This window comes from Rhinatrema bivittatum, chromosome 1, assembly GCF_901001135.1.
Source record: "Rhinatrema bivittatum chromosome 1, aRhiBiv1.1, whole genome shotgun sequence".
Classification (NCBI taxonomy): Eukaryota; Metazoa; Chordata; class Amphibia; order Gymnophiona; family Rhinatrematidae; genus Rhinatrema; species Rhinatrema bivittatum.
This window is the reverse complement of record NC_042615.1, coordinates 750,356,583-750,382,128: the sequence shown is the minus strand read 5'-3', so window position 1 is coordinate 750,382,128 and position 25,546 is coordinate 750,356,583. Positions and strand designations below refer to the sequence as shown.

At 48.4% G+C, this 25,546-nt stretch overlaps 1 protein-coding gene across 2 annotated transcripts in view; it reads right to left on the bottom strand.

Moving 5' to 3' along the window:
* The window catches only part of NUP155 (nucleoporin 155), a 304,350-nt gene that overhangs the window by 206,889 nt on the left and 71,915 nt on the right, over nt 1–25,546 (bottom strand). For both annotated transcript variants that reach the window (XM_029578544.1, XM_029578554.1), the window contains exons 11-14: nt 21,215–21,367; nt 8,243–8,343; nt 1,176–1,346; nt 883–993 (exon numbers count right to left, since the gene is read on the bottom strand). In XM_029578544.1, the coding sequence (XP_029434404.1) occupies nt 883–993; nt 1,176–1,346; nt 8,243–8,343; nt 21,215–21,367 (536 nt within the window). The remainder of the gene's footprint in view (nt 1–882; nt 994–1,175; nt 1,347–8,242; nt 8,344–21,214; nt 21,368–25,546) is intronic.

Genomic DNA, 25,546 nt, shown 5'->3' with positions numbered 1-25,546 from the left:
AAGAGAAGCAACGTATTAATTGTTAACTCTTATTTCAGGTCTTCCATTGAAATAGATTACTTTAAAAAAGCCTCATTCCTAAAGTAATAAGAAATGTGGCAGGCAAATCTGCTTCTAATGTGCATTTCCACCAATACAATTAAAACTGTGTTTCTAGGCATTGTACACTATCAGGCCAATGCAATACAGACATGCTAAAAATGTGAGTCCAAACTGGATGCACATTTTTTTTTTTTTAAACACATGCACAATTACCTCTCCTGGGTGCTTGATGCAACAGGCAAATGAGCCGCCATGCTAAATAGGATGCACTGGGGATAAATAGGATGCACTGGGGATAAATGCACTTGGGCACCTGATGCCATGTCCATGGCATCAGGTGCCCAAGAGACTTGGCTGTGCACAGGTTACGAAAATGGACGCTCCAAAATCAAGCGCCTCTTTTCCTAACCTGACCGCTTTAAAGACTTTATTTTGCTGCTTCTTGGTTCCTCCTGCTAAGTATTGCAACAATATTAAATCAAAGGGACCACAGAAAAGCAGTATTTTCTGCTTTTCTGTGCATGGTTTGGGGCACCTCCAAACATTACGCCAGCTCCGGGGCTGGCATTAAGGGTGCGGTAACTTTTTACATTGAGCGCACTAGCTAACAGGCTCATCAATATGCATTAACATGTGATAAGTGCTATTAACTATGCGCTGACTTGATCGTGTGTTTTGGACGCGCTAACCCCGGTATTGCATCGGGCGTAAGTCTAGTGCGTCCAAAACGTGCATCCAACCACGTGTTAAACAGCGAGCTGACCTTATCACCCGATATTGCATTGGCCCGACTATGTGCAACCAGGGATCATTAAAATATAGCGCAAAACAAGTCAATACCTGATGTAGCTTGAAAAACCTTTCAATTTCCTCTCCATCACCGCCTGCATTACAAACAAGTAGATGGCGCAGCTGATCCACAGGTCTGAGTTTATGAAATATATGACTTCCCTAAAGAAAAATGAACAACTTAGTTTAGCAAAAATCATCAGTCACCATTTCAAAGTATGCCTTTCCCTCTAGTATTACTATTAAGGATGATTAGGAAGCCATTACCACTACTTTGAATACAGTACTTAAAGGCAGCGCTACATCTCAATGTCAAACCTTGTAAACAAAGCACAGATACATACCTGCGCTGAGAGCAGCACAAATCTTTTTGGGGGGATCAAGTGCTGTTGTACAATAACAGGTGAATCTGTTATTGGGATCAAGTCCTTGTTCAAAGGTGTGACAATCTTTTCCACTTTAAACTCCTCTATGGCAGAAAGAGCCCAGGAATGCCCATCCACACGTGTCGTCATCTGAACAAAAGAAAAGTATGTTCAATACATTAAAAAGTTAGACCAACTCCCACCCAAGAACTCTGCAAGGACACTTATTTTCAACATTTATCAGTAGCACATTTAAAACAAATTGGAGACAATTCTTTTTCACTCAAAACACAATTAAGCTCTGGAATTCATTGCCAGATGATGTGGTTAGGGCAGTTAGCTTAGTTAGGTTTAAAAAAAGATTTGGATAAGTTCCTGGAGAAGAAGTCCATAAACTGCTATTAATCATTAGCAAACAGCCACTGCTTGTTGCCAGTATTAGAAGTATGGGATCTATTTAATGTTTGGATATGTGCCAAGTATTTGTGAGTTGAAGTGGTCACTGTTGGAAACAGGATACTGGGCTTGATGGACCCTTGGTCTGACCCAGTATGGCATATCTTATATACTTATGCTATGGCTATTCAGGTTCTTTTAAGCACTTAATCTCACAAAATACAGTTAGATGGATAGCATACCACATGTATCTCATGGTTTTTCCTCTTTAAAAACTCTCCCCCATATCTCCTTTCTCTAACTGATTAAACTAACCTAAGATTTATTTATTTATTTATAAACTTTTATATACCGGTATTAGTGGGGACATCATACCGGTTTACATTCGAACAAAAGGCTGGAAAGTACATGTTAACAGGGAAATGGAACTAGGAGAGGGGTTAACCAAGGGTAGCGTGGAAAATAAGATTGAACGGAACAAGCATAGGTTAACAAGTAGATTAAACAAAACAAGTATAGTTACCCAACATAATTAGTTAGTTCCTTAATATAAGGAAAGTGTGATCACCATGGGGTAGTGCATGGGAGATACGACGGAGGAAGATTAATAAGACATTGCAGATATTAGAGTAATGTATCAAATCATAGCAGATCAAAACCAACCAGCTAATCCAGTCTGCCTAGTTATAAAAGCCTACCTTGATAAGGAAATATTGCACCTGTCAACCACAGAAGCTTGATTGCTTGTAGGATACTGGACCTTATCCAAGTTAGTTATTTTTGTCTTCCTCATTGAGTCTCTATCATCCAAGATCTAGCCCCTCCCCCCAATGTCTTACCGCCAAGTTTTGAAATAATCTAAACAGCTAATTAAACTAGAGGGTGTTGCCCAGATATCCAGCTTCCTAGGACCCCATGGCCTTGTTGGATAGTACACATATACCACGAGCATGCCAGCTATGACCCGATTGGTTTCAATGTGGGTCAGATAAATGAACAGCCCATGCCAGAATCAGCCCCAGCCATGACCTCCATCATTGTACCTCACACTGGAATCTTAGTGGTGAAAGGAAAGCAAAGGCCACAGAATAAGAATTGTGAAAGCACTGTAGGCAGGCACTAAGAGGCAGACAGTGTAGATAATGCATTCATTATCTGCTGACATCTTCTAAGTTTCTATTACTGAGATAAGGCTTGATTTGTTTTATTTTTCCTTTTTAAAACAGCTCAGGCAGAAGAGATGCACATTTAGGGTCTTTAAGGCTTTTTTCCCCATTCAGTGAGAAAAAAGCTGAGTGAGAATCAGGCTCAGTTCAAGTTGAGCCTTAGAAAACATTCCCACTCTTTGGCTTTTTTTTAATTCAAACTCTTTCTTCAAGCGTATTTTATCATTCACAGAAATTAATGGAACACTCTGGCAAATTAGAGGAATTGGCCACTAAATGTTCTAAATCTCAAGAATTTAAAGTTGTTACTGCTAAAGATTCTCAACTTCTCCATCATAAGTTGGAGAATATGGGTAATTTAAGATGATATTTAAGATTTCTTAATTTTCCTCTATGTTCGATGATTTCTCCCTTGGAGATGCTGAGGAAGTTCTATTTGGACTTCCTCAGGAAGTTTGTGCGTAGGCCATAATTTGGAGTTTGTCAATATAATATTTCTGATTTTTTTTTGCCTTTTTTCTCCTCCTCGTGATGTGGTCTAACAAATGGCTGAATGTTTTCCTTCATTAATTGTCTACCTTCCATTAAATAAGGTGCAACTTGTTTATATTTGCCATGTATTTCTAAAACAAGGTTCTCTTATATTATCACTAGCCATTAAGCCCGTAACAACGGGCTACATTAAAAAATTTTTTCGGTCCATTTCCTTCCCCCTCCCCCCTCATTCTCCTCCCTCCCACCTCTCTCCCCTATTCTCCCTCCCTCCCTCAGTCACTCCCTCCCCCCTCCCCTCTCCCCCCCCTCAGTCACTCCCTCCTCCTTCCCCCTTCTCTCTCCCCCTCCCCTCAGTCACTCCCCCTCTCTCAGCTCATTCACAACCCCTTCGGATGGCACAAATGGAAGATCTCCGGGGGAGGTCCCTCCCTTGTGGGCGCCGCCGCCGCGTTTTCAAAGAGCTGACGCTCTGCTCTGACCGACGTGTTCGCCCGCACATGCGCAGTAGAGCTGCTCTCTACTGCGCATTTGCGGCACATCGGTCAAGCCTAATTTATCTAATAGATTGTGAAATTTAATAAAAATAGTTAAAAAAAAAAAAAAAAAAAAAAAAAAAAAGTTGAAATTACTACTTACCTGATAATTTCCTTTACTCTATAACAGTCAGGTCAGTCTGTTATCAATGGTTAAACATGCCAGTCAGCAGATGGAGACAGTTTAAAAACTCACTGATGTCGCCTTTCATATACCTCTGTGCTGACATCACCCTGCCAGTAAATTCTATAAAAGCTAACTGTGGACACTAAAATCATAACCAATTCTTGTTCAGTTCCCTTCATTCATGTTTTTCAAACTTACAGAATAACAAGGAAGCAAAGTAAAAATAAACAGAAAGAATGGTAAACATGGGAAAAAGGAAAACACCACCACCATATTCACCAAGAACTTAGGTTCTGACCAATATGGCATTCATACACTTTCCCTGGACAACCTGCCAAGAGCCTAATAGAACAGAAATAGAAAGCAGCAATAAGAGGGAACATGAACTGGCCTGATGGCTCTAGAGGAAAGGACATTATCAGGTAATTGGTAATTTTACCTGCCTCTTCATCCAGTCAGGCCAGTCCATTACCAACAGGATGTACTAAAGCAGTGATTCCCAACCCTGTCCTGGGGACCCCCCAGCCAGTCAGGTTTTCAGGATATCCACAATGAATATGCATGAGATAAAATTTGCATGCACTGGGTTGGGAACCACTATACTAAAGGTACTACCTTATAGGGTAGGATGCTGCTTGTGCACCCCCCCCCCCCCCGAACACGGCTGAGGCAACGAAGCATCCTATTTTACCAGATTCTAATGTTTAGAAAAGGTATGCAAGCAAGACCAAGTCACCACTCTGCAAATCTCCAATGGAGATACCAACTGTAGCTCTGTCCATGAAATAGTCTGAGCTCTCATGGAACGCGCCCGAATCTGCTTCGTGGAGGCACATTAGTCTCCATATACACAGAAGTCATTGTGCCATAGTCACTTTAGAGACCGCTGCCCCTTTCCGTATGCCGCCATACAGAACAAAGAGATGATCAGATTTTCAAAATGTATTGGTCCCCTTGAGAAAACATAAAAGATGTCTACGCAGATCCAAGCGACAAAGAAGTGCATACTCTGTCTCATTCCCCTTCTCATCTAGGAAAGGCAAGAAAATAGAATGATGCATGTAAAAATTCATCACCATCTTTGTAAGAAAGGAAGATACTATGAGAAGCTGAATTCTACGTGAAGTAATCATTTGAAAAGGCTCCTGTCAAGAGAGCATAGAAATCTGATACTTGCCTTGATGAACAGAGAGCAATGAGGAAAACAGTCTTCAAGAAGTTCAATCATAGGGGAATGCTCTTAAGAGGGGAAAACTGTGCCGACAAAATTGAGAGGACCAGATTAAGATCCCAAAAGGAAACCGGAATCCAAACAGGCAGTTGAATGTGCTTGATCACTAGCAAAACATGGCCCACATCTGGATGGGAAGACAGAAGCCTAGCTCAAATCCAGCTCCTATAACAAGAGAGAGCTGCCACCTCACTTCAATATTTTAAATGCCAACCCCTTAAAGAGAGCCTCCTATAGAAATTCTAAGACCATTGGCACTGAGGTGCGTCCTAGCACAAACTGACACACAAAGAACGAATCTTTGAAAATTCTCTACAAACACACATAAGCCAGAGAAGTTAAAAACCTCTTTGCCTTCAATAGCATTGCTATCACAGCTTCAGCAAACACACCCTCTCAAGAGCCAGACTAAGACAGAATCAATCTGAATCCTTGTGAGCCACTAGGCCCTGAGAAAGTAAGTTCCAGAGAGATGGGAACCAAAGAGTACTGTTGCACAACAGGTGAGATAGATATGAAAACATGGTCTCTAAAGCCAATCCAGAACTCCAGAAGAACCAGCCCTGGATGTTCTGCAGCCTTTTGAATCACTCTGCTTATCATAGGCCAAGGAGGAAACACATATATGGTCTCTCTCCACAGCCACTCCTGACCCAGGACATTGATACCCACCTACTGCAAATCTCTCCTGCGACTGAAATAACGATTTACCTTTGCATCTGCGCTAGTTGACATCAAATCTTGAAACTATAGCCCCCACCTGGCCACTATGAGGTTGAAGGCAACATCCAATAGACACCATTCTCCTGGGTCCAATATGTACTGACAGTTAATCAGCCTGCACATTTTCTATGCCCACTATGTGAGATGCCAACAAAGCCAGAAGATACTTTTATGCCCACAGAAGCAGCAGATCCATCTCCAAGGAGACCTGTGGACTCCAGGTTCCTCCATGATGGTTCATGTATGCTACCGCTGTGGAATTTATTTATTTATAATTTTTATATACCGACATTCTTACATTAAAATGCAAATCATACCGGTTTACATAAAACAGAAAAAGCAGGAAAAAATATTTCCATAGTCAAATACAGAGAACATTTATAATAAAATTGTTAACAAAGGCATAAGGTAGGAACTTGAAAAAAAGGTTACTTAACAGAAAACGTAAAAGAAAAAATAGTAAATGAAGCACAAAGAGCTGACGTCGGGGGAGGGGCATGATCACACATCACAGTCACCCATTTCCCCTCACCTCCTGATGATAGTTCTGGAATAGTTATGGAATTGTCTGACATTCTCACCACCTTCCTGAGCAAACGGGGTGAGAATTTAAGCAGGGCTAACAATCACCCGAGCTTTCAAGATAACTGATGGACCAGACCAGCTTCACTGGGGACCATTGCCTCTCCACCTGGAATTCCTAACAGTGGGCTCCCCAGCCCATGAGACTCACATCTGTGGTCACCACCATCCAAGACATTGGGCAGCAAATCTACCATCCAGTCCAGATGGTCTCTTTCTAGCCATCACATAGGTTGTTTGAGATTCCCTCTGAAAGAGGCAAGTGTATTGTGTAGTCCTAAGACTTGGGATTCCACCAAGAAAGCAAGGCTCTCTGCAGAGAGTGCATGTAGGCTCTTGCCCACGAAACCACATCCAAGGTTGCCACCTTGGAGCCTAGGGTTTGAAGATAACTCCAGACCAATCTGGTTCCTATCCGCTCAAAGCCCCCAGATCTGATTCTCCAATTTCAGGATGCACTGCTCCAAAAGATACACTTTGCCAGATGACATATTGAACAAAGCACCAAAAGTGCTGCCCCCTGTTGGTCAGAATGTATCCAACAGGAGTGGATATCGTGCTTGATGATTTATCGACAGCGGGCATCTGATCATACATTCAATTATACATTTTACGGCATGAAGCATGATGAACCAACAGTTACATATGATTAAGATAAGTTTTTGCCTAACGAAACGAAAGGGAAGGTTTAGTAATAGACTGTATTTTATTTGCAAGAAAAACATACAAAAAATTTTTATTTTTACAGTTCAAGAATTCAGATAACAGAGACTATATATAACGCTGAGCAATAAGTGGCAACACAACCGATGATGCCTATTATGAAGGTCATTTAGTAAGTATAAGCAACTTCTTAATATTATTGTGTGAAAAGAGGGGAGGAGAAGCAATACACCTTTTGTTAGATCATTTCCCCTCAACCTCACAAGAAATATAAACGTAAGATAGCAAAGTTATTTTGCCAATATCATTTTGAATGCACCACATGGCATGCAAGGATTGTTGACCTCCTGATTAGGGCACCCCTAGTTTTACCCAACAATAGCTGCATCCCAAGCACCCAAACTGAGCTATCTCTGCCAAATAAGGACATCCCAAACCCCACCTGCAGCTTCCCTTGATCTCCTTCATTGGGCCCAAGAAATGACTTTTTTTTTTTTTTTACACACTTGTTGATCGCTTGCAAACAAAGCCAATTTAAAAGGTATAGACCCTTTTATTCAGGCTCAGGACACCAATGCACACAGGGGTGTGTATGTGCTAGAAGAGTAGATGAGAGCCCATTGACAGACACCTTACCCTCCTTGAACCTCTCCCCACTGTAGACTGCTCAACAGAGGAGGGAATCTGAGACCACCTCTGGAGCCCCCAAGATGTGACCCGATATCTGCTAACAGGGTCTCATTCAGCTGAGGTTGGAGGCTTAGTTATCAACTCAGGAGCTAGGACAAAGCCAGAGCTCAGGTTAGCATGCCGATCTGCTGGAGACAGAGAATACTGGCAGGCTGCTGTCAGCATAGAGGTATATGAAAGGTGACATCAATGATCTTTTGATCTCTGTTTCCATCTACTGGATGAAGAGAAATTAAGTTTTTAAATCCTTCCCAAGAACATTAATTTAGTAGGTCATACTTCATATTCACCACTTTCCGAAGACCCACTGGCCATACAAATGTGGGTACCAATAATGTCTAATCCTACAGGCTGAAATAATCTCTTATTTATGGTGAAAGATTTATTATACATAGCATTCCGTTCAAGAAAAAGTAGCAGCTGATGCTTCAAAAGTTCACCTGCATTTCCATCATTGGTTTTTGAAAGGGAAAGGAATCATGGTTGATGCACCACAAAATATCATTGTCTTCATTTTCTGAGGCTGCCATCAACAACACACCTGAAAAAACAAAATATACACATAGACAAAGATACAGATATGAAAGATTAAAATTTTTGCAAACACCATTTTTGCCATTCCACAACATCCCATATATAAGAAAATTATTCCTTACCTGCTAATTTTCGTTCCTTTAGTACCATGGATCAGTCCAGACGGTGGGTTATGTCCCCCATCCAGCAGATGGAGTCAGAAAAGGCTTCGGAGGGTGCTGCCTTATATACCAGTGCACCCTCTGAGAGTCCTCAGTATAGAGAAATTCAGAGCCATAGAAAAAGAAGAATGGATCAAGCTAACCAACCATATCCTAGAATGATAAAAAAGAATAAATCCAACCAGCGGTAACTGGTGTTACAACTTGAACTTGCAAAAGGAACTGTGGAACAGCCTCAGAAACGTAGAGGTGAATGGATAAACAGAAACAGCTGAAAAGGTAGTGCAGACAGCAAAGGAAGATCGAGCAGGAAAACCCCCAGTCCCCAAAATTGTTAGGGAGGGCGTCTGGACTGATCCATGGTTCTACAGGAACGAAAATTAGCAGGTAAGGAATAATTTTCTTTTCCCTGTACGTACCAGGATCAGTCCAGATGGTGGGCTGTACCAAAGCTTCCCTACATAGGGTGGGCCCCTGAAAGCCCTGCTCGAATAACTTTGTCGCCGAAGTAACCAGTAGTCGGCGACTGGAGATGCAATCGATAGTGCCTTGCAAATGTATGCAATGATTTCCAGGTCGCTGCCCAGCAGATCTCTTGGGATGAGACCAACTGGCTTTCTGCCCAGGAAGCTGCCTGATAACGAAGGGAATGTGCTTTGACCATCAAAGGAGGTTGTCGCCCCGCTCCTATGTATGCAGTCACAATAGCTTCCTTAAGCCATCTGGCGATCATTGTCTTCGTGGCCTTAGAGCCTTTCTTTGGTCCAGACCAAAGCACGAACAAATGGTCCGAAATATGAAATTCATTGGTGACTTCCAGATAATGAATCAGGATGCGTTTTACATCAAGGTTGCGGAGAGTCCATGACTCGTTGGCCGAGAAGGATGGGATCTCTACCGTCTGGTTAAGATGAAAAGCCGAGACCACCTTGGGCAGGAAGGAAGGCACTGTATGCAAGGAGAGCCCCCCCCCCCCCCCCGAGCATGTAAAACGGAGGTAAGGCTCTCTGCAGGACAGCACTTGTAGTTCGGAGACCCTATGTGCAGAACAAATGGCCACCAGAAAGACCGTCTTGAGAGTGAGGTCCTTGAGAGTGGAGGCGCGCAGAGGTTCAAAAGGAGGACCCGCCAGAATCCTGAGAACTAGGTTAAGGCTCCAGGAAGGACAAGGGGTCTGGACTGGAGGTTTCAGGTGTTTCGCCCCCTTTAGGAAGCGGGTGATATCCAGGTGAGAGAAAAGTGAAAGATGTTCTGGCAAATGGGACCAGTGAACCGAGGGCAGAAACCTGGAACCTCAGGGAGTTGTAGGCGAGACCCTTCTCTAGACCGTCCTTGAAGGAATGCAAGGATTTGAGGCACAGAGGCCAATCTCGGATGAGTGGAGTGAGAGGCACACCAGGATTCGAAGACCTTCCAGACTCGCACATAAGCTACTGAAGTTGAGGTCTTCCTAGCCCTCAAGAGGGTCGTTACTACCGCCTCTGGGTATCCCTTGCGTCGGAGTCACCGCCTTTCAAAAGCTAGGCCACAAGACAGAAGCGTTCTGCCTGGTCGAAAAATACTGGAGCTTGGTGTAGTAGGCGAGGCAGGTGGCCCAGGCGCAGGGGCCCATCCACCACGAGGTTGATTAGGTCTGCGAACCACGGACGGCGTGGCCATTCCGGAGCCACCAGAATGATTAGACCCTGGTGCAATTCTATTCTCCGAAGGACCTTGCCCACTAGTTGCCACGGGGGGGGGGGGGGGGGGGAGAAGCATGTATAGGAGGAGATGACGTGGCCATGGGAGGACCAGCATGTCCATGCCTTCTGTGCCGTGCTCCCGTCTGCGACTGAAGAATCGCGGCACCTTGGTGTTGCGAAGAGTGGCCATGAGATCCATTCGAGGGATCCCCCAGCGCTGAATGAGAAGTTGACAACCCAACCAAGGGACTATAGGAGCTGTACTACTCAGATGACTGCTGCCTGACCCTGTGATAGTGTCTTTGCCTGAATGAGCCAGTCGTCCATATCTGGACGAACAAGTATCCCTTCTCGTTGGAGCGCCGCCGCCACGACCACCATTATTTTCGTGAATGTGCACGGGGCAGTCGCAAGGCCAAAAGGAAGGGCCTGGAATTGGAAATGCTGTCCCAGGATCTTGAAGCGCAAGAAACGCTGATGCTCTTTGAGGATGGGGATGTGCAGATAGGCCTCCGTCAGATCCAGCGAGGCAAGGAATTCCCCCTGATGTACCGCCGTGATCACTGAGCGTAGAGTCTCCATTCGGAAATGAAGGACCTTGAGGGACTTGTTGACCACCTTGAGATCCAAGATGGGCCAGAAGGATCCTTCTTTCTTGGGGACCACGAAGTAGACCGAATAGTGGGCTGAGCCCACCTCTTCGTAAGGGACGGGGAGAATGGCCCAGAGAGCCAGAAGCCTGTCCAGAGTCTGCCTTACAATGAGCTGCTTTTGGGGTGGTCCGCAAGGAGAGAAAAGAAATCTGTCCCTTGGCAGTCGAACAAAATCCAATGCATAACCTTGCTTTAGGATGTCTAGGACCAATTGGTCCAAGGTGATTCGAGCCCACTCCTCGTAGAAGAGAGATATTTGCCCCCGATCCTGGGGGTTGAGGAGTGGGTTGGCCTGGCATCATTGAGAGGACTTGTGGGGAGCCCCTGAAGCCACCCCGTCCCTAGGCGGTTTGCGGCCTTGAAAGGAACGAGGCCACGACTGAGATCTGGAAGAGGGTGTCTGAGGCATCGTCTGTCTAGGATTGTGGTAACGGCGTTGACTGCGAGATAGACTTCTAGAGGGATTAAACGATCTCGAAGATCGCAGATGGTCCTCAGGCAGGCGGTGTACTGCATTCTCCCCAAGGGACTTTATGATCTGGTCCAAATCATCCCCGAAGAGAAATTTGACCTTAAATGGAAGAGATCCCAGGCTTGACTTGGAGGAGAAATCTGCCGACCAGGTACGGAGCCAGAGAAGACAGCGTGCAGAGACCACTGAAACCATTGATCTTGCCAGCACTCATAGGAGATCATACAGGGCATCCGCTCCGTAGGCTATTACAGCCTCTAGGCCAGTGGTTCTCAACCCTGTCCTGGGGGACCCCCCCAGCCAGTAGGGTTTTCAGGATATCCACAATGAATATGCATGAGAGAAAATTTGCATGTTATGGAGGCAGTATATGCAAATTTTCTCATGCATATTCATTGTGGATATCCTGAAAACCCGATTGGCTGGGGGGGTCCCCAGGACAGGGTTGAGAACCACTGCTCTAGGCGATCTGCCTGGCTCGCTTCTTCTGGTGGGAGGTCCTGAGATGTAAGGCGTTGTTGAACCCAGCGAAGCCCTGCTCTTTGCGCCAGTGAGCTACAAATGGTCGCTCAGACCCCCAATGCTGAAACCTTGAATACCCTTTTGAGGTAGACTTCCAGCTTCCTGTCCTGCAGATCCCGCAGAGCTGGGCCTTCTGTAACTGGGATAGTTGTCCGTTTTGTAACCGCTGAGTCAATCTTCGGAACCTTAAGAAGCTCAATAAAGTCCTCGGGGGGAGGGTATAACTTCTCCATCGCTCTGCTGACCTTCAGGGAGGCTTCAGGCGTATCCCATTCTCTGGCCAACAGCTGTAGGAAGGTGGGATGGGTGGGGAAGGCCCTGGACGGAGGGCAGAGACCCGCCAGTACTGGTTCCCCCTTTTTCCCCCCCGAGGTGGAGGGTCCCGGCGGATCCTGTGGAGCCTCGAAGTCCAGCTCTTGCAGAATATGTGGGATAAGAGCGTCTAACTCGTCCCTGTGGAAAATCCGGAGCACCCTCGGGTCATCTCCTTCCATCTGAGCCGCGAGTAGGGGACCATTCAGGTCAAGTAGCTGATCATGCAGAGCCGGATCTGGGGATGGTTCAGCTCCCCCTGCAGGTGGGAGCGCGAGACGCACCCGGGTATTCCCCTGAGGAGCCCCCGGTGCCCCCCCACTGGGTCCTGTGCTCCCTGGCGGACCCCCCCTCAGGTGGAGTATCCGCTATCCTAGGGACCTTGGGAGGCGGGGGTCCTGTTGTGGGGTCCAGAGGCTGGCCCATCCTTGCCAAGTAAGCGTTATGCATGAGTAAAATAAAGTCCGTAGTGAACGGAGGGGGGACCCGGGGGGGGGGGGGGGTGTAGATTAGTACAGTCTGCGGGCTGTATCTGGAGTCCCAGGGGCAGAAAGGAAAATTAGTTTACCTGATAATTTTCGTTCCTGTAGTACCAAGGATCAGTCCAGGACACCTGGGTTGTGACTCCGCACCAGTAGATGGAGACAGACTAAAACTTGTGGGCGGAGCCATATATGCCCCTGTGCCAGTCACAGCCCTTCAGTCATACGTAATGTCAAAGTAGCAATGCAACCAATCAACAAAACTGGCTAGAAAATTCACTACTAACCCAAAACTTAGCAGCAAACTCCTAACCGGACTCCCCAACCGGGAGAGCTAAACAAGCGATCAGCAGGACTAAGAACAATTATGAGCGGACTCTCCGTTACTGTGGCGAAGCTCTGCGGGCGGGATCCTGGACTGATCCTTGGTACTACAGGAACGAAAATTATCAGGTAAGAAACTAATTTTCCTTTCCCTGTACGTACCAGGATCAGTCCAGGACACCTGGGATGTACCAGAGCAAAAGTTACCTAGGGTGGGAAGCAGAGAGGCCCGCTCGGAGTACCCTCTCTCCAAATCCCCCGGAATCGGGAGCCCGGACATCCAACCGATAATGCCTGATAAAGGTATGCATCGACTTCCAGGCAGCCGCCCTGCCAATCTCTTGAGGCGATACCTCGTTGAGGCGATACCAGAGAAGCTTCCGCCCAGGATGCGGCCTGAAGCCAATGGCCTCCTTAAGCCAATGCACGAACGTCGGGCGGGACGCAGCGGCCCAGTTCTTTGGCCCCGAGAACAAAACGAACAGATGGTTGGTTACCCGGAACGGATTAGTAACTTCTAAATGAAGAAGAGACCTCCGCACGTCCAGCTTCCGACTGGGGATCAGAGGACTCCCCGACCCGAAAACGCCGTTAACTCCACTGACTAATTCACGTGAAAAGACGACCCAACCTTAGGAAGGAAGAAAAGGATCGTCCGCCAGGACACTCCGGGATCGGAAATCCGCAAGAACGGTTCCCTACAGGACAGCGCCCGCAACTCCGCCCGTCTTCAAAGGAAGGGCCTTCGGAGTTGCGCGCTTCAATGGTGCCAACGGAGCCGAGCCTAGGGCGGAAGAACCCAGTAGAAGTTCCAAGACGGACAAGGTGGACGCAACGGAGGACGAAGACGTTCAGCCCCCCGAAGAAAACGGGAGATATCCGGAGGAAGAGCCAAGGAGGCTCCCCGGACCTTACCCCGCAAACGTGCAAGCGCCGCCACCTGGACCCGTAGCGAACTGCACGGCAAGCCTTTGACCAGACAGGCTTGAAGAAACGTTAGAATCTCTGCGACTGAAGCGGAAAATGAATCCATCGCTCGCTGCACGCACCAATCCTCAAAAACCAATAAACCGCCCAGACCCAGACAGAAGCCAGAGACGTAGACTGCGTCCTGTACCACAGCAACGAGGCTATCACTGCATCTGAGTAACCTTTTCTCCTCGGGCGACTCCTCTCAAAACCCATGCCGCGAGACAGACGTGATCCGCCACCTCCAGGCAGCCCGGGTCCTGATGTAGGAGCCCCGCGAACCCATGGAGATGAATAGGAGACGTCACCGACAACTGGATGAAACCTGCGAGCCACGGACGACGTGGCCACTCCGGTGCCCCCATGAGCACATGGAACGGGTGCAATCTATGCGCCGCAGAAACTTGCCGACCATCAACCACGGGGAAAACCTGTACAGGGGCAAAATCCGTCGGCCAAGGAAGGACCAGCGCGTCGACGCCTTCTGCTCCCCGTTCTCGACGCCGACTGTAGAAACGCGGAGCCTTCGCGTTGTTCCATGTGGCCATCAGGTCCATGTGGGGCAGCCCCCCACGGAAAAACATCGTCCGCCAACTCCCATTCCCCGGGGTCTAGATGGTGGCGGCTGAGGAAGTCCGGTTGGACATTGTCGACCCCGACAATGTGGGACGCGGTGATGGAGCCGAGATGGCAATGTGGGACGCGGCGATGGAGCCGAGATGGCGCCCTGCCCAGCTCATCAGCAGGTGTGCCTCCTCCGCCACTAGTGGACTCCTTGTCCCCCCTTGGCGATTGATGTACGATACCGCTGTTGCATTGTCCGACAACACGCGGACCGCCTTCCCCCGGATCACGGGGGGGGGGGGAACGACCACAGGGAGGGAGGCCTGCCGGGCCAGGCGTAACGCTCTGGTTGCCAGACGGTTGATGGACCACTGTGACTGGCCGGAGGACCACCGGCCCTGCACTGACTTGCTTAGGCAGACCGCTGCCCAACCGGAGAGGCTGGTATCCGTCGTCACCACTGTCCAGTTGGGAACCAGCCGGGATATACCGCAAGTGAGATGGTCCAAATCGAGCCACCAGTGAAGACTGGCCCTCGTCTGGGCCGTGAGCGGAAGCGGTAGGTGAAACCGTCTGGGCGTAGATGAGCAAAGCCCAAGGAACCAACGCCAGGGTGGACGCCATAGACCCCAGAACCGTCAGAGAATCGCAACCAGCGGCAGCTGAAGACTCCATAATCGACGCACTTTAGGCTGAAGCTTGCGTGCACGAAGTCTGCGCAGTCCAACCTTCAAGATGGAAACGATTCGGCCAGTGATTGCCGCGGTGCATCCAGGCGAAATCCTAGCCTCCTTGGATCTCACAGAGGCGTACCTCCATGTCGGCATCCCACCGTTTTTCCAGCGGCTCCTCAGATTGTGCATCTTAGGCAGGCACTACCAATTCCGGGTTCTCCCCTTCGGACTCGCCACGGCTCCTTGCACGTGTACGAAGGTAATGGTAGTCATAGCGGATACAACTTCGACTGGAAGGGTTCCTGGTACACCCCTACTTGGACGATTGGCTGATTCGGGCCAAGTCCGAGGGTCGTTGCCATTTGATTACCCCTTTGAGAACCAAAATGGGCCAGGACGTGCCGTCCTTCCTCGGGACAATGAAGTAAATGGAACAACGACCTGTGCCTCGCTGATTGGGAGGTACGGGGAGGACTGCTCCTAAGGTCTCTAGGCGCTGGAGGGTGCGGTGCACCGCCCCCGTTTTCCTTGGATCTGTGCAGAGCGACATCAGGAAATTATCCGGTGGAGTTCGTGCAAAACGTAACTCGGAACTGTGCTGCAATAAGTTGAGGACCCACAGGGCGGACGTTATTTTGGCCCAGTCCATGAAAAGCAAAGTCAACCTCGCCCCTACGTTTGGAACGAAGGGCTATGGCTGCCTTAAGGAATGGCCCAGCAGTATCTCATTGCAAGGTCTTGGGCCCCGTGCCGGACGGGGTTCCTCCCTGGCTGCCGTAACGCTTCCCCCGGAAGGACTGCGGCCTCGAGGAGGCCAGTGAAGACGTCGAGCGATAAGAAGGCCCAGAGGACCTCTGGGGACGAGATCTCTTGCTACCGTGGAAACGGGACGTAGCAGAATAGGAGGACCGAGTTCCGGACCTGTCTTCTGGGAGCTTGAAAACCCGGTTCTCACCCAGGGAAAAACCTCCAGCATCCAACTCTTTACCGAACAACAGCTTTCCCCTGAAGGGCCGTGCCCCAAGGAGAGCCTTGGAGGATCCATCCGCTGCCCCGTTGCGAAGCCAAAACTATGGGAGAGCCGAAAGCAGCGACCATGGAATTAGCCGAAGTACTCAGTAGATCTTAGAAATCATCCGCACTATAGGCGATGGCAGCCTCCAGACGATCCGCCGGCGTGGCCTCTTGAGCCGAAAGACCTGCAGTCGCCTGTAGAATTTGGGCCCGACGCAAACTAGCCCGCCTGGCGTAGTTACTACAGAGGGCAGCTTGGACCCCTTCACGCTGAAACCTCGAAGATTGACCTCTTTGTTACTGCCAACACTGCCGAATCTACCTTCGGAAGCCGGAAGCCGTAGAAGCTCCAGTACGTCCTCTGGCAGCGGATAAAGCATGTCCATTGCCTTGGTCTCCTACAGACCCAGCTCTGGAGTATCCCATTCCTGAAACAATATGTCTGACGCCGAGAAACGGAATGTGAAGGTCACCGCTGGACCAGTGAGCCCCAGCAGGACTGGGTCCATGTTCGCTCCAGGGCGCGAACCTGTCGGTGGGGCTTCCACCCCTAGGTCGTTGAGGATAGCCGGGATAAGCGGGGACAGGTCATCTCTGCGTAAAAACGGAACCACCTTAGTGTCATCCCCATCACCGGTTTGTGATGGTTTGCCCGGACCAGTCAGGGCAGAACTGTCCCCGGACGCTCCATCGGCCCCCCTCAGGGGCTCTCCGGGCAGATCCACCTGATCCTGTGAGGTGGACTCAGACTCCGTATCCTGCGGGACCCTTCTCGGTGGTCGCATTCCCGTTGCTGGAGCCAGGGAGAAATCTGGGCCCTCCCGGGATTTCTTCTTCCATGGGCTGTCCCCCTTAGGATGGCCATGCCTCTCCTTGCGTCTGCGGCCCTTGTACTTGAGCACCTTGTGCAGTCGGAGCGCGAAAGCGGCCGAAAAATGAGGACCCGGATTTCTTCTGCCGTGGGCCATCCCCCTTAGAGTGGCCATGCTTCTCCTTGCGCCTGCGGGCCTTGCCCTTGAGTACCTTGCACCATAGGAGCGCGAAAACGGCCAAAAACTAGGACCCCGAAACCGAGGAGGACCATCCTTGCTAGCCTCATCCGGGGACTCAGCCCCCCCGGAGGACCCCCCCTCGAAGGCCTGTGCTGAGGAGACAACGCGGGAGGCATGCCGGGATTCCCTGCCGGATCGCGTACAATTTCGCGGGCTGACCCCAAGATGGCCGCAGCTCCCGCGCTGAGCGGGAAGGGGTCAGCCGGCATGACAGAAGCGGCCAAAGCGCGTGACGGCGATGGTGCCGACCGGGATCGGCCCCCCCTGTCTGTCCCGGACGGTCCCTCCCGCCCGGAACGCAGGCGGAGCGAATCCCTCCTCATGAAAACCGCGCGCGCGCCGAGCCGCAAGCACGGCAAATCGATCCCCTCGGCATCCGCGCGGTCGCGGCGGAACGGGCGGCAAACAAATTTGAAATTAAATAATTAATTCCTACCGCCGAAAACACTCCCCGCCCCTCGCCGAGCCGAGAAAACTCCCCCCCCGGCGAAGAAACGGAGAGCCGCACAAGAAAATAAAAGCACAATTTTTTTTTTTTTTGTACTCAAACCTGCCGCTGTCCGGAGTCCTGAGTCTCCTGCTTCTGTTGGGGGTGAGTGAACCGGGCTCCCCGGTGTCACCCCCTACGCTGCTGCCTGTGGTAGGCCGGGTCATCGACCCTCAGCAGCGGCCTCAACCAGGGGGGGATGGTCCCCTCAGAACCTTTCCACCCCCCTGGGAGGCAGGACGGACAGCTTCCTCTTGTGTCTTCTCACCTTTAAATTTCCTTTTTAAAATGAACAAAACCAATAAACCGAAACCAATAAAACCACAAAGACCCTGACTAACTATCAGTCCTCAGGCCACTCAGAGGCTGTGACTAGACCTGCACCACCTACTGGAGACAGAGTAAGACTGAGGGGCTGTGACTGGCACAGGGGCATATATGGCTCCGCCCACAAGTTTTAGTCTGTTTCCATCTACTGGTGCGGAGTCACAACCTAGGTGTCCTGGACTGATCCTGGTACGTACAGGGAACGGGAGTTAAAACCGGCGGAGGAATGTCTGAAAAATCCTCCTGATCTTCTTCTGCCGGCTCCTGTATGACTGACTCTGTGCCGAAGATGGCTGCCATTCCCGCGCGAAGCGGAATCAAGGCCAGCCCCTGTTGCTGAAGACGTGCTGGAGCGCGCGAAGGAAGGCATCCCGGCGGCCGTGAGGTGCCCTCCCCACCAGGGAGGCACCGCATACATACCCCCTCGCGGGATAACCGCGATCCCAATTCCCCACACGCCAAGCAACGGAGGGCCCTCGGCATGCTGACGATAGGGGGAGGAGAAATGTCACAAGCCGCGATGAAACAGGAGCAGCGCCGCGGGCAACGGGAAAATGCGTCCGCTGAGCTACCGACCCTGATGACACAGTGCCAGCAGAGGAATGTGACCTCTCTGCGGCTGGCGGCCCCGGGGAATGCGCGTCTCGGGGCCGTGGGTCGGAATGCGGCGGGGGGGGGGGGGGGGGGGGGCGGGGAAGAGAGGTTGAAACCTTAAACATCCACCCCCAGAGGTGCTGAAACAAGAGACCTAGAAAGAAATCAGGCAATCAGGCTAAAAACAAATTCACAATGAACTTACCCCAGTGGGCAGGGAAAGGAAAGGGAAAACCAGAGTAGTTAGAACCAGACCCGTCTGCAAGCCAATAGAAACCCCAATGCTTGACTCCCTTTTTTTTTTTTTTTTTAAATAACTTGATCCAAGTAAGAGAGGTAGAAAGAACAAACTCTCTCCTAGACAGGGGAAGCCAAGGTTCCCCTACTCCTATCTGCTGGAGTCAGAAAGATACTGGGGACTCACAGAGGGTCCACTGGTATATAAGGTAGCACCCTCCGAAGCCTTGTCTGACTCAATCTGCTGGACGGGGGACATAACCCACCATCTGGACATACTGGTACATACAGGGAAACAGGGTTATGGAAAAGTCCCTGTGCATTCATTGGTTGTGCTGTAGGTGCATAGAAACTTTTTGATCACTCTGTATATTAAACAGCAAATAACCTGCTTTATTTATTTTTTTGTATGAAGGGACAGATCTATTCACCCTGGGCAAAGAAACACACAGCACAGCAATATCGTAAAACACTTGTGAATATGGTGACTGTGTGTAAAGAAACGGTAGAGGAAAAAACGGAATCTGTTATAATGCTTAACAATTCTCGGGCTCCTGTCTGCTAAAAGCCTGCATTCCATGCTGTCTGAAGATATGAAAGAAGAACATGTCATAAGTAGTTTGATGCACTGATTTAAAAGTTAGTCTTTTCAATCTGCATGTAAAAAGCTAAATGTAAAGTTCAATTAACAGCATCAAACAACAGCTAACTAAAGATTTATATCGAATTGGTATAAAAACTGGGCATCATGCTTTGAAACATGACAATGCTGGCAGTTCACACATATCTGCATTACTACAGATATTAACAAATGTACCACTAACATGCTTTTAAGGTACAGGATTCTGATTTCAATGACAAAATCTACAAATAACCGTAAACTGTGAAGGGGCAGACTGCTGACAGTTGTAACCTACACTGTACATACATCATGGAGTAATTTTATACCAGCCCACATCAGCAAATACATATATATTATGTTACACCAATTTTCAAAGCAAACTTACATACGTATTTCACTTTGAAAATTATTTCAGCAAAACTACCTGCACACAATTACACCTGCTTATTTGTGCGCAGGAAATTTGAAGAAATTTATGTGCTTACTTTTATGCTGTTACCCGCTGAGACTGGTGGGTCAGTGGGCTACAAATCGTTTAAATAAACTGAAAAGTATGCATTTAAATCAAAACCCCTCCCAACTCCATCCCCAGGGTACGCAACTTCTCTATATATAATAGACTTGTGGTGGTGCCTGTATGCTATGGGGAGACAGCCCCATAGTCTTCAACAAACAGACATTTAAATATAAAACAAACTAGGAATGATTCCAGGCCTGAGGCTGTAATGCTGTGGAACAAGGAATCTGGTTTGGTTAGTGGTTGGACCTAGGTGATCCACAGCCGCTAACCAGGAAATCAGAAATTTAAAGCAAAAAAAAAAAAATCTAGATCTGTGTCCCTCCTAATGCCCACTGAACCCACTTCGATTATAGCCCACCAACACCCATGACTCTGCGCCATCTTTCCCCCATCCCTTACCCCATTATGGTTCGGCAGGGGTCCAGGGACAGGAGCCATTCCAAATTGAGTTTGCCTCTACTCCAGCTTTACAAAATGCTCATTAGTATGATTAACTTTGTCAAGAGCCATAGTTTATATGTTAAAAATGTGAAGAATTGATTCAAATTAAACCTGCAGTCCACGGTCAGAGTTATATTTCGGGATAACTCTCATTGGGCTTCTCCACACTTTTTTTTTTTTTAAGTTTTGTCTCTGTCAATAAAGTTATTTGTTCTTTTAGATGCAAGTAAAAGCACCCTGTACAGCAATGGACTATCACACTTAAAAGATGTGGTTATACTGAAAACACTATCAGAATTGCCAAAACCCAGTCTCCTATGCATCTAGGATGCTGTGAACTTGTCTTCACTAAAATAGTTTTTACTGATTGAGTTTTTTACCTTGCTACTAGAATTTTGCTATAGAGTGTGTTATAAAACCACAAATGGAGACATAGGACATGGCAAAGCTGGTGATAGCACTACACTCATGTGACTTGTTCCCAGCCAGTGTGGCTCCACACAAAAGTTTCAGGATATGTCGGAGGGGGACATAAGGACAACCAACTAGCATGGGTATTCCGCCCCCCCCCCCCCCGATTCAGGCATATCCGTGGATGTGTGCATCCCAGAAAGTTGGCTACTTTAGTTTTTGATGGAATTTTCTATTTTATAAAGCAGTTCTTACTTTATTCCCTAAATTATTTGTCCCTGTAGCACAGTTTACATCGACTTCTACTATTAACACAATCTCCAATCATATGAAGTTATTTTCCTGCTCTCTAGCTTACCTTTGCTATAAAGAGCTTTGTGCACCTTTGAAGGCTTTTCCACAGTGGATGAGGCAGAAAAACCCGGAGGCAGACGGATGTGAACCAGGTCCAGCATACAAGGCCGCGATGCAGGATGTTTAAATGGAACAGTACAAAAGTACATTCGAACACCTAAGTAAAGGAAAAGTTCAAAGGTTGGGCAGTTATCTGTGAACAAGAGTTCCACCATTAAAAACCTGATAGAAAGATTTGTTTAAAGGTCTAAAAGTAACATAATGCTCATTTTCTCACAAAGTCTAATTTTAAAAGAAATGTTACATTTCAAGATGTATTGTTTTTTTAGTATTTGGAATTAAGGATCGACAAAACAAGTTGTAGGTGATAAATTTTTATTGGACTAAATATATCTGTGACAAGCTTCAAGAGCTAGCATCTCTTCATCAGGTCAGTAAAGAAACAGCACAGGTAGACCGAGTTTAAATAGTACAGAGACATCTAGATCTTTAGCTGTTCAATAAAGGAAGGGGGCTAAGCGTGTCAGAGGTGATGAGGCGGTAAAACTTTGCAGTTGATAATGGGTGAGAAAGCCAATGTCTAAGTCCTTTTGTGTTTGTTACAGATGTATTAAGTTAGTCCAATAAAAAGGTATCTACAATTTTTTTGGGGGACCTTTAATTCCACATATGCAAGTGGACTAACAAAGCAACCACAATTCTTTGTTTTTGTATTGAAAGCTAACTGAATCAGAGTAATTTTAGAAGAAATAAAACTGTTTTAGAAGAAAGAATTTTGACCTTGTCCTGTGTTCAGGAGAGAGGGGGCCATTTTATTGCATAAAGGAAAATTGGTTCTTACCTGCTAATTTTCGTTCCTGTAGCACCACGGATCAGTCCAGACCGTGGGTTGAGCCTCCTGTCCAGCAGATGGAGACAGAGAAAAACTGAAAGGGTATCCTATATCAGGACAGAGCCTACCCTGCATCCCTTCAGTATAAACATTATCAAAGCAGATAAATAGAAAGATAACCAAGATAAGAACAAGCAAGCAACAAGTAACTGACAGATGGAACAATTCAACGCTCTGTAAAAGAACTGCTCTTGCATAGATATTCATATTCAGCTAATAGATGCTTCCAGTGCCTTAAAGTTCTGATAGGAACAGATCTTCCAAAATGCTGTGAAGAAAACAAGCAAAAGATACTTTGAGTGGATGTAGCAACAATACTCGGGCGGGAGTCTGGACTGATCCATGGTACTACAGGAACGAAAATTAGCAGGTAAGAACCAATTTTCCTTTCCCTGTATGTACCCGGATCAGTCCAGATAGTGGGATGTACCAAAGCTTCCCTAAACAGGGTGGGACCGAGACAGTCCTGCTCGAAGCACCTGCCGTCCGAAGGAGTCAAAAATTGATGCCTGTACAGCAAGGGACTTCCAAGTAGCCGCTCCCCAAACTTCCTGAGCAGAGATTGACTGATACTCCGCCCCAGAAACAGCTTATGAACATAGAGAGTGGGCCTCTAAAAAACCTCCGGAACGGTCCAGTCCTGACAGAAGCACGCCGGCGTAATTGCCTCCTTTAGACTGCGAGCAATTGAGGTCTCAGAAGACTTTGTTCCTCTCTTAAGACCACTCCAAAAGACAAAGAAATGATCAGAGACCCAGAACTCATTGTAAACTGTAATTACCGTGGAAGTACTCTTTTCACATCAAAGTGCTGCCAATCCCCACCAGATGTGTTCGCAATGTCCTCAGTAGGAAGGCAGGAAGCTCCACTACTGATCCCTACAAGACAACGCTTGGGGCTCCGACCACCTTCAGGTGGAACAAGTAGGAACAAGAAACCAACGCTTGGCTCCCTTGAGGAAGCAATGACATCCGGATGTGCCGCCACTGAGTTTACACCCGAGAGTGGAAAACTGTACCCGGAAGGAGTTGAAAAAGAAACAGTTAGAAAAAAAAAACCAGTCTGGAAAAATGAAGAACCTGAGATACCGGAGCCTTGTGTAGCGGCCCCTCTGGACTCAGCCCAGACAATCTGAAAAAAACTGTCCAAACCGTGCGTAAGCGAGAGAGGTAGAGAGTGGATATAAGTTCTTCTTTATATCCCTTCTGGCGTAGTCGCTGTCGTTCAAATCCAAGCAGCTAGATAGGAGCGATCCGAGTGATCGAAAAATACTGTGGGTGCGAAAGATGGCAAAGGAGAAGAGGACAGACTATTACGAGGTTCACTATATCCGCGTACCACGGCCTGCAGGGCCACTCGGGTTCTATTTGCTTGAGTACTTCTCCCACCAGAGGCCAAGGAAGAAATACGTACCAGAAAACGTTGTAAGGCCAGGGAAGAACCAGGGCATCCACTCCATCTGAAGAGTGCACCCTTCTGCGGCTGAAGAGTCTGTGAGCTATTGTTCAGAGTAGCCATCAGGTCCAAGTGGGGGAAATCCCACCTGCAGACGATCAGCTCCATCGCTCCGTCTGAGAGTTCCCACCCTCCGGGGTTTAGACGCTGGCGACTGAGGAAGTCTGATAGAACATGAAGAGCCAACAGGTGACATCTAGTGTCCCCCCATCGGTGATGTAGGCCCCCGTGGTGGCATTGTCTGAGAGAACCCGCACCGCTTTGCGACGGAACAGAGGAAGAAAAACCTTGGGAGCCAAGCGGACCGCCCAGGCCTCTAGGCGATTGGTGTGCCAGTGGGATTGGACTGGGGACCAGTATCACTGTGTAACTTGAGTTTGACCCACGGCTCCCCCGCCGAGAGGCTGGCATCAAGTCGTGACCATGATCCACTGAAGTGTCTACAGAGGCATCCCCTTCATGTGCTGCGCAAGCGAAAGGACCACTATCGCATGTCGGCGATGGTGGAGTAGGAGAGTGGAGGAGCAACCGAAACTGTTCTGACGCTGGCTTCCAGCAGGACAGCAAAGTCTTCTGTAATGGACGCATATGCGCAAAACCTCAAGGAACCAGAACGATAGTGGAAGCCATGGACTCCAGTATCTGAAGGTAATCCCGGGCCGTGGGAAGCGAGAGAATGACACACTTGATACATAAGTTTGAGCGCCCGAGCATCCGTCAGGAACACCTTGCTCCCAGGAATTCTAGAACCTGGGAGGGTTGGAGATTGCTCTTGGAAACGGATATCCCCCCGAGGGAGGCATGAACAAGAGCTGAACCTGAGCCCTGTCCCAGCGGAGAGTGGCTGCCACCACCAAGACCCTGGGAGAAGTGAGTGGCGCAGAGGTGAGTCCGAAGGGAAGAGCCCAAAAGTGGAAGTGTTGCCCCAGCATGTTGAACTGAGGACACTTCTAATGGTTGCGGCGAATCGGTATGTGCAGGAAGCCTCCATGAAGTTAAGTAAGACCTGATATTCACCTGAGCGAACCGCCATCCTCCCCCTGAAGGTTTGCAGACTCAGGGCCCAGCTGCCTCTCGATATCCAAGATTGGACAGAAGGAACTGTCCTCTTTTTTGGACACGACGAAGTAGATGGAATGCTGGCTGGCTCCTGGTTCCTCCACCAGGACCAGGACTATAATTCCGAGCTCTTGCAACCTGACAAGAATCTGGCAGACTGCCGAGCAGAATCTAGAAACAGTCTTTGACTATCACCTTACCCCCCAAAGAGATTCTCTCCTGTGCAATGCAGGTCAGCAAATCTTTCCTGTACCTCCGGTCAGAGATCTGAGGCCCACAGCCATGCCATTCTGGGTGGCACTGATTCCCGCTGCAGGGACTCTCGCTGCCATCTTGAAAACATTGCAGGTTGACCAAATCTCATATTTTCCACATTACAGGTCCTGTTCTACCAGTGATAAGGTGTCTTGCTGCTGTTAAGGCATCCTTTCATCCACCTCCTGCACCTGTTCAAGAGGCGGCACTAGTACTCACTCATGTAGAGCTGGTAGGAGGTGATGCGAGCAATAAGCAGGGCCACCTGGAACACCTTCCTCACAAGAGTGTCCATCGCTCTATGATCCTTCCCCTGGGGCACTGAGGCATGAGTCCGAGAGCACTTGACCCTCTTGAAAGACGATTCGACTACCACTGACTGGTGTCAGCTGAAGCTTTTCGAATCTGGTAGACTATTGGATGAGGTAAACACATCCACCTTCCAGTTTATGGGAGGCAATGTGAGGGGGTGGTCCAGATCCTTAGCAGCAACTCCTTAATATCTCATGTACCGGGACTGCCACAATCTCTTTAGGAGCCTCCACGAACTGGAGGATTTCCAGCATTTTGTGCATGGCATCCTCCTCCATCATTAACTGAAAAGGGTTGGCCTTAGCCATCGCACCCACAAAACCTGTGAAGGGTAGTCTCCTCCTTCGCTCCTCTGGAGGAGAC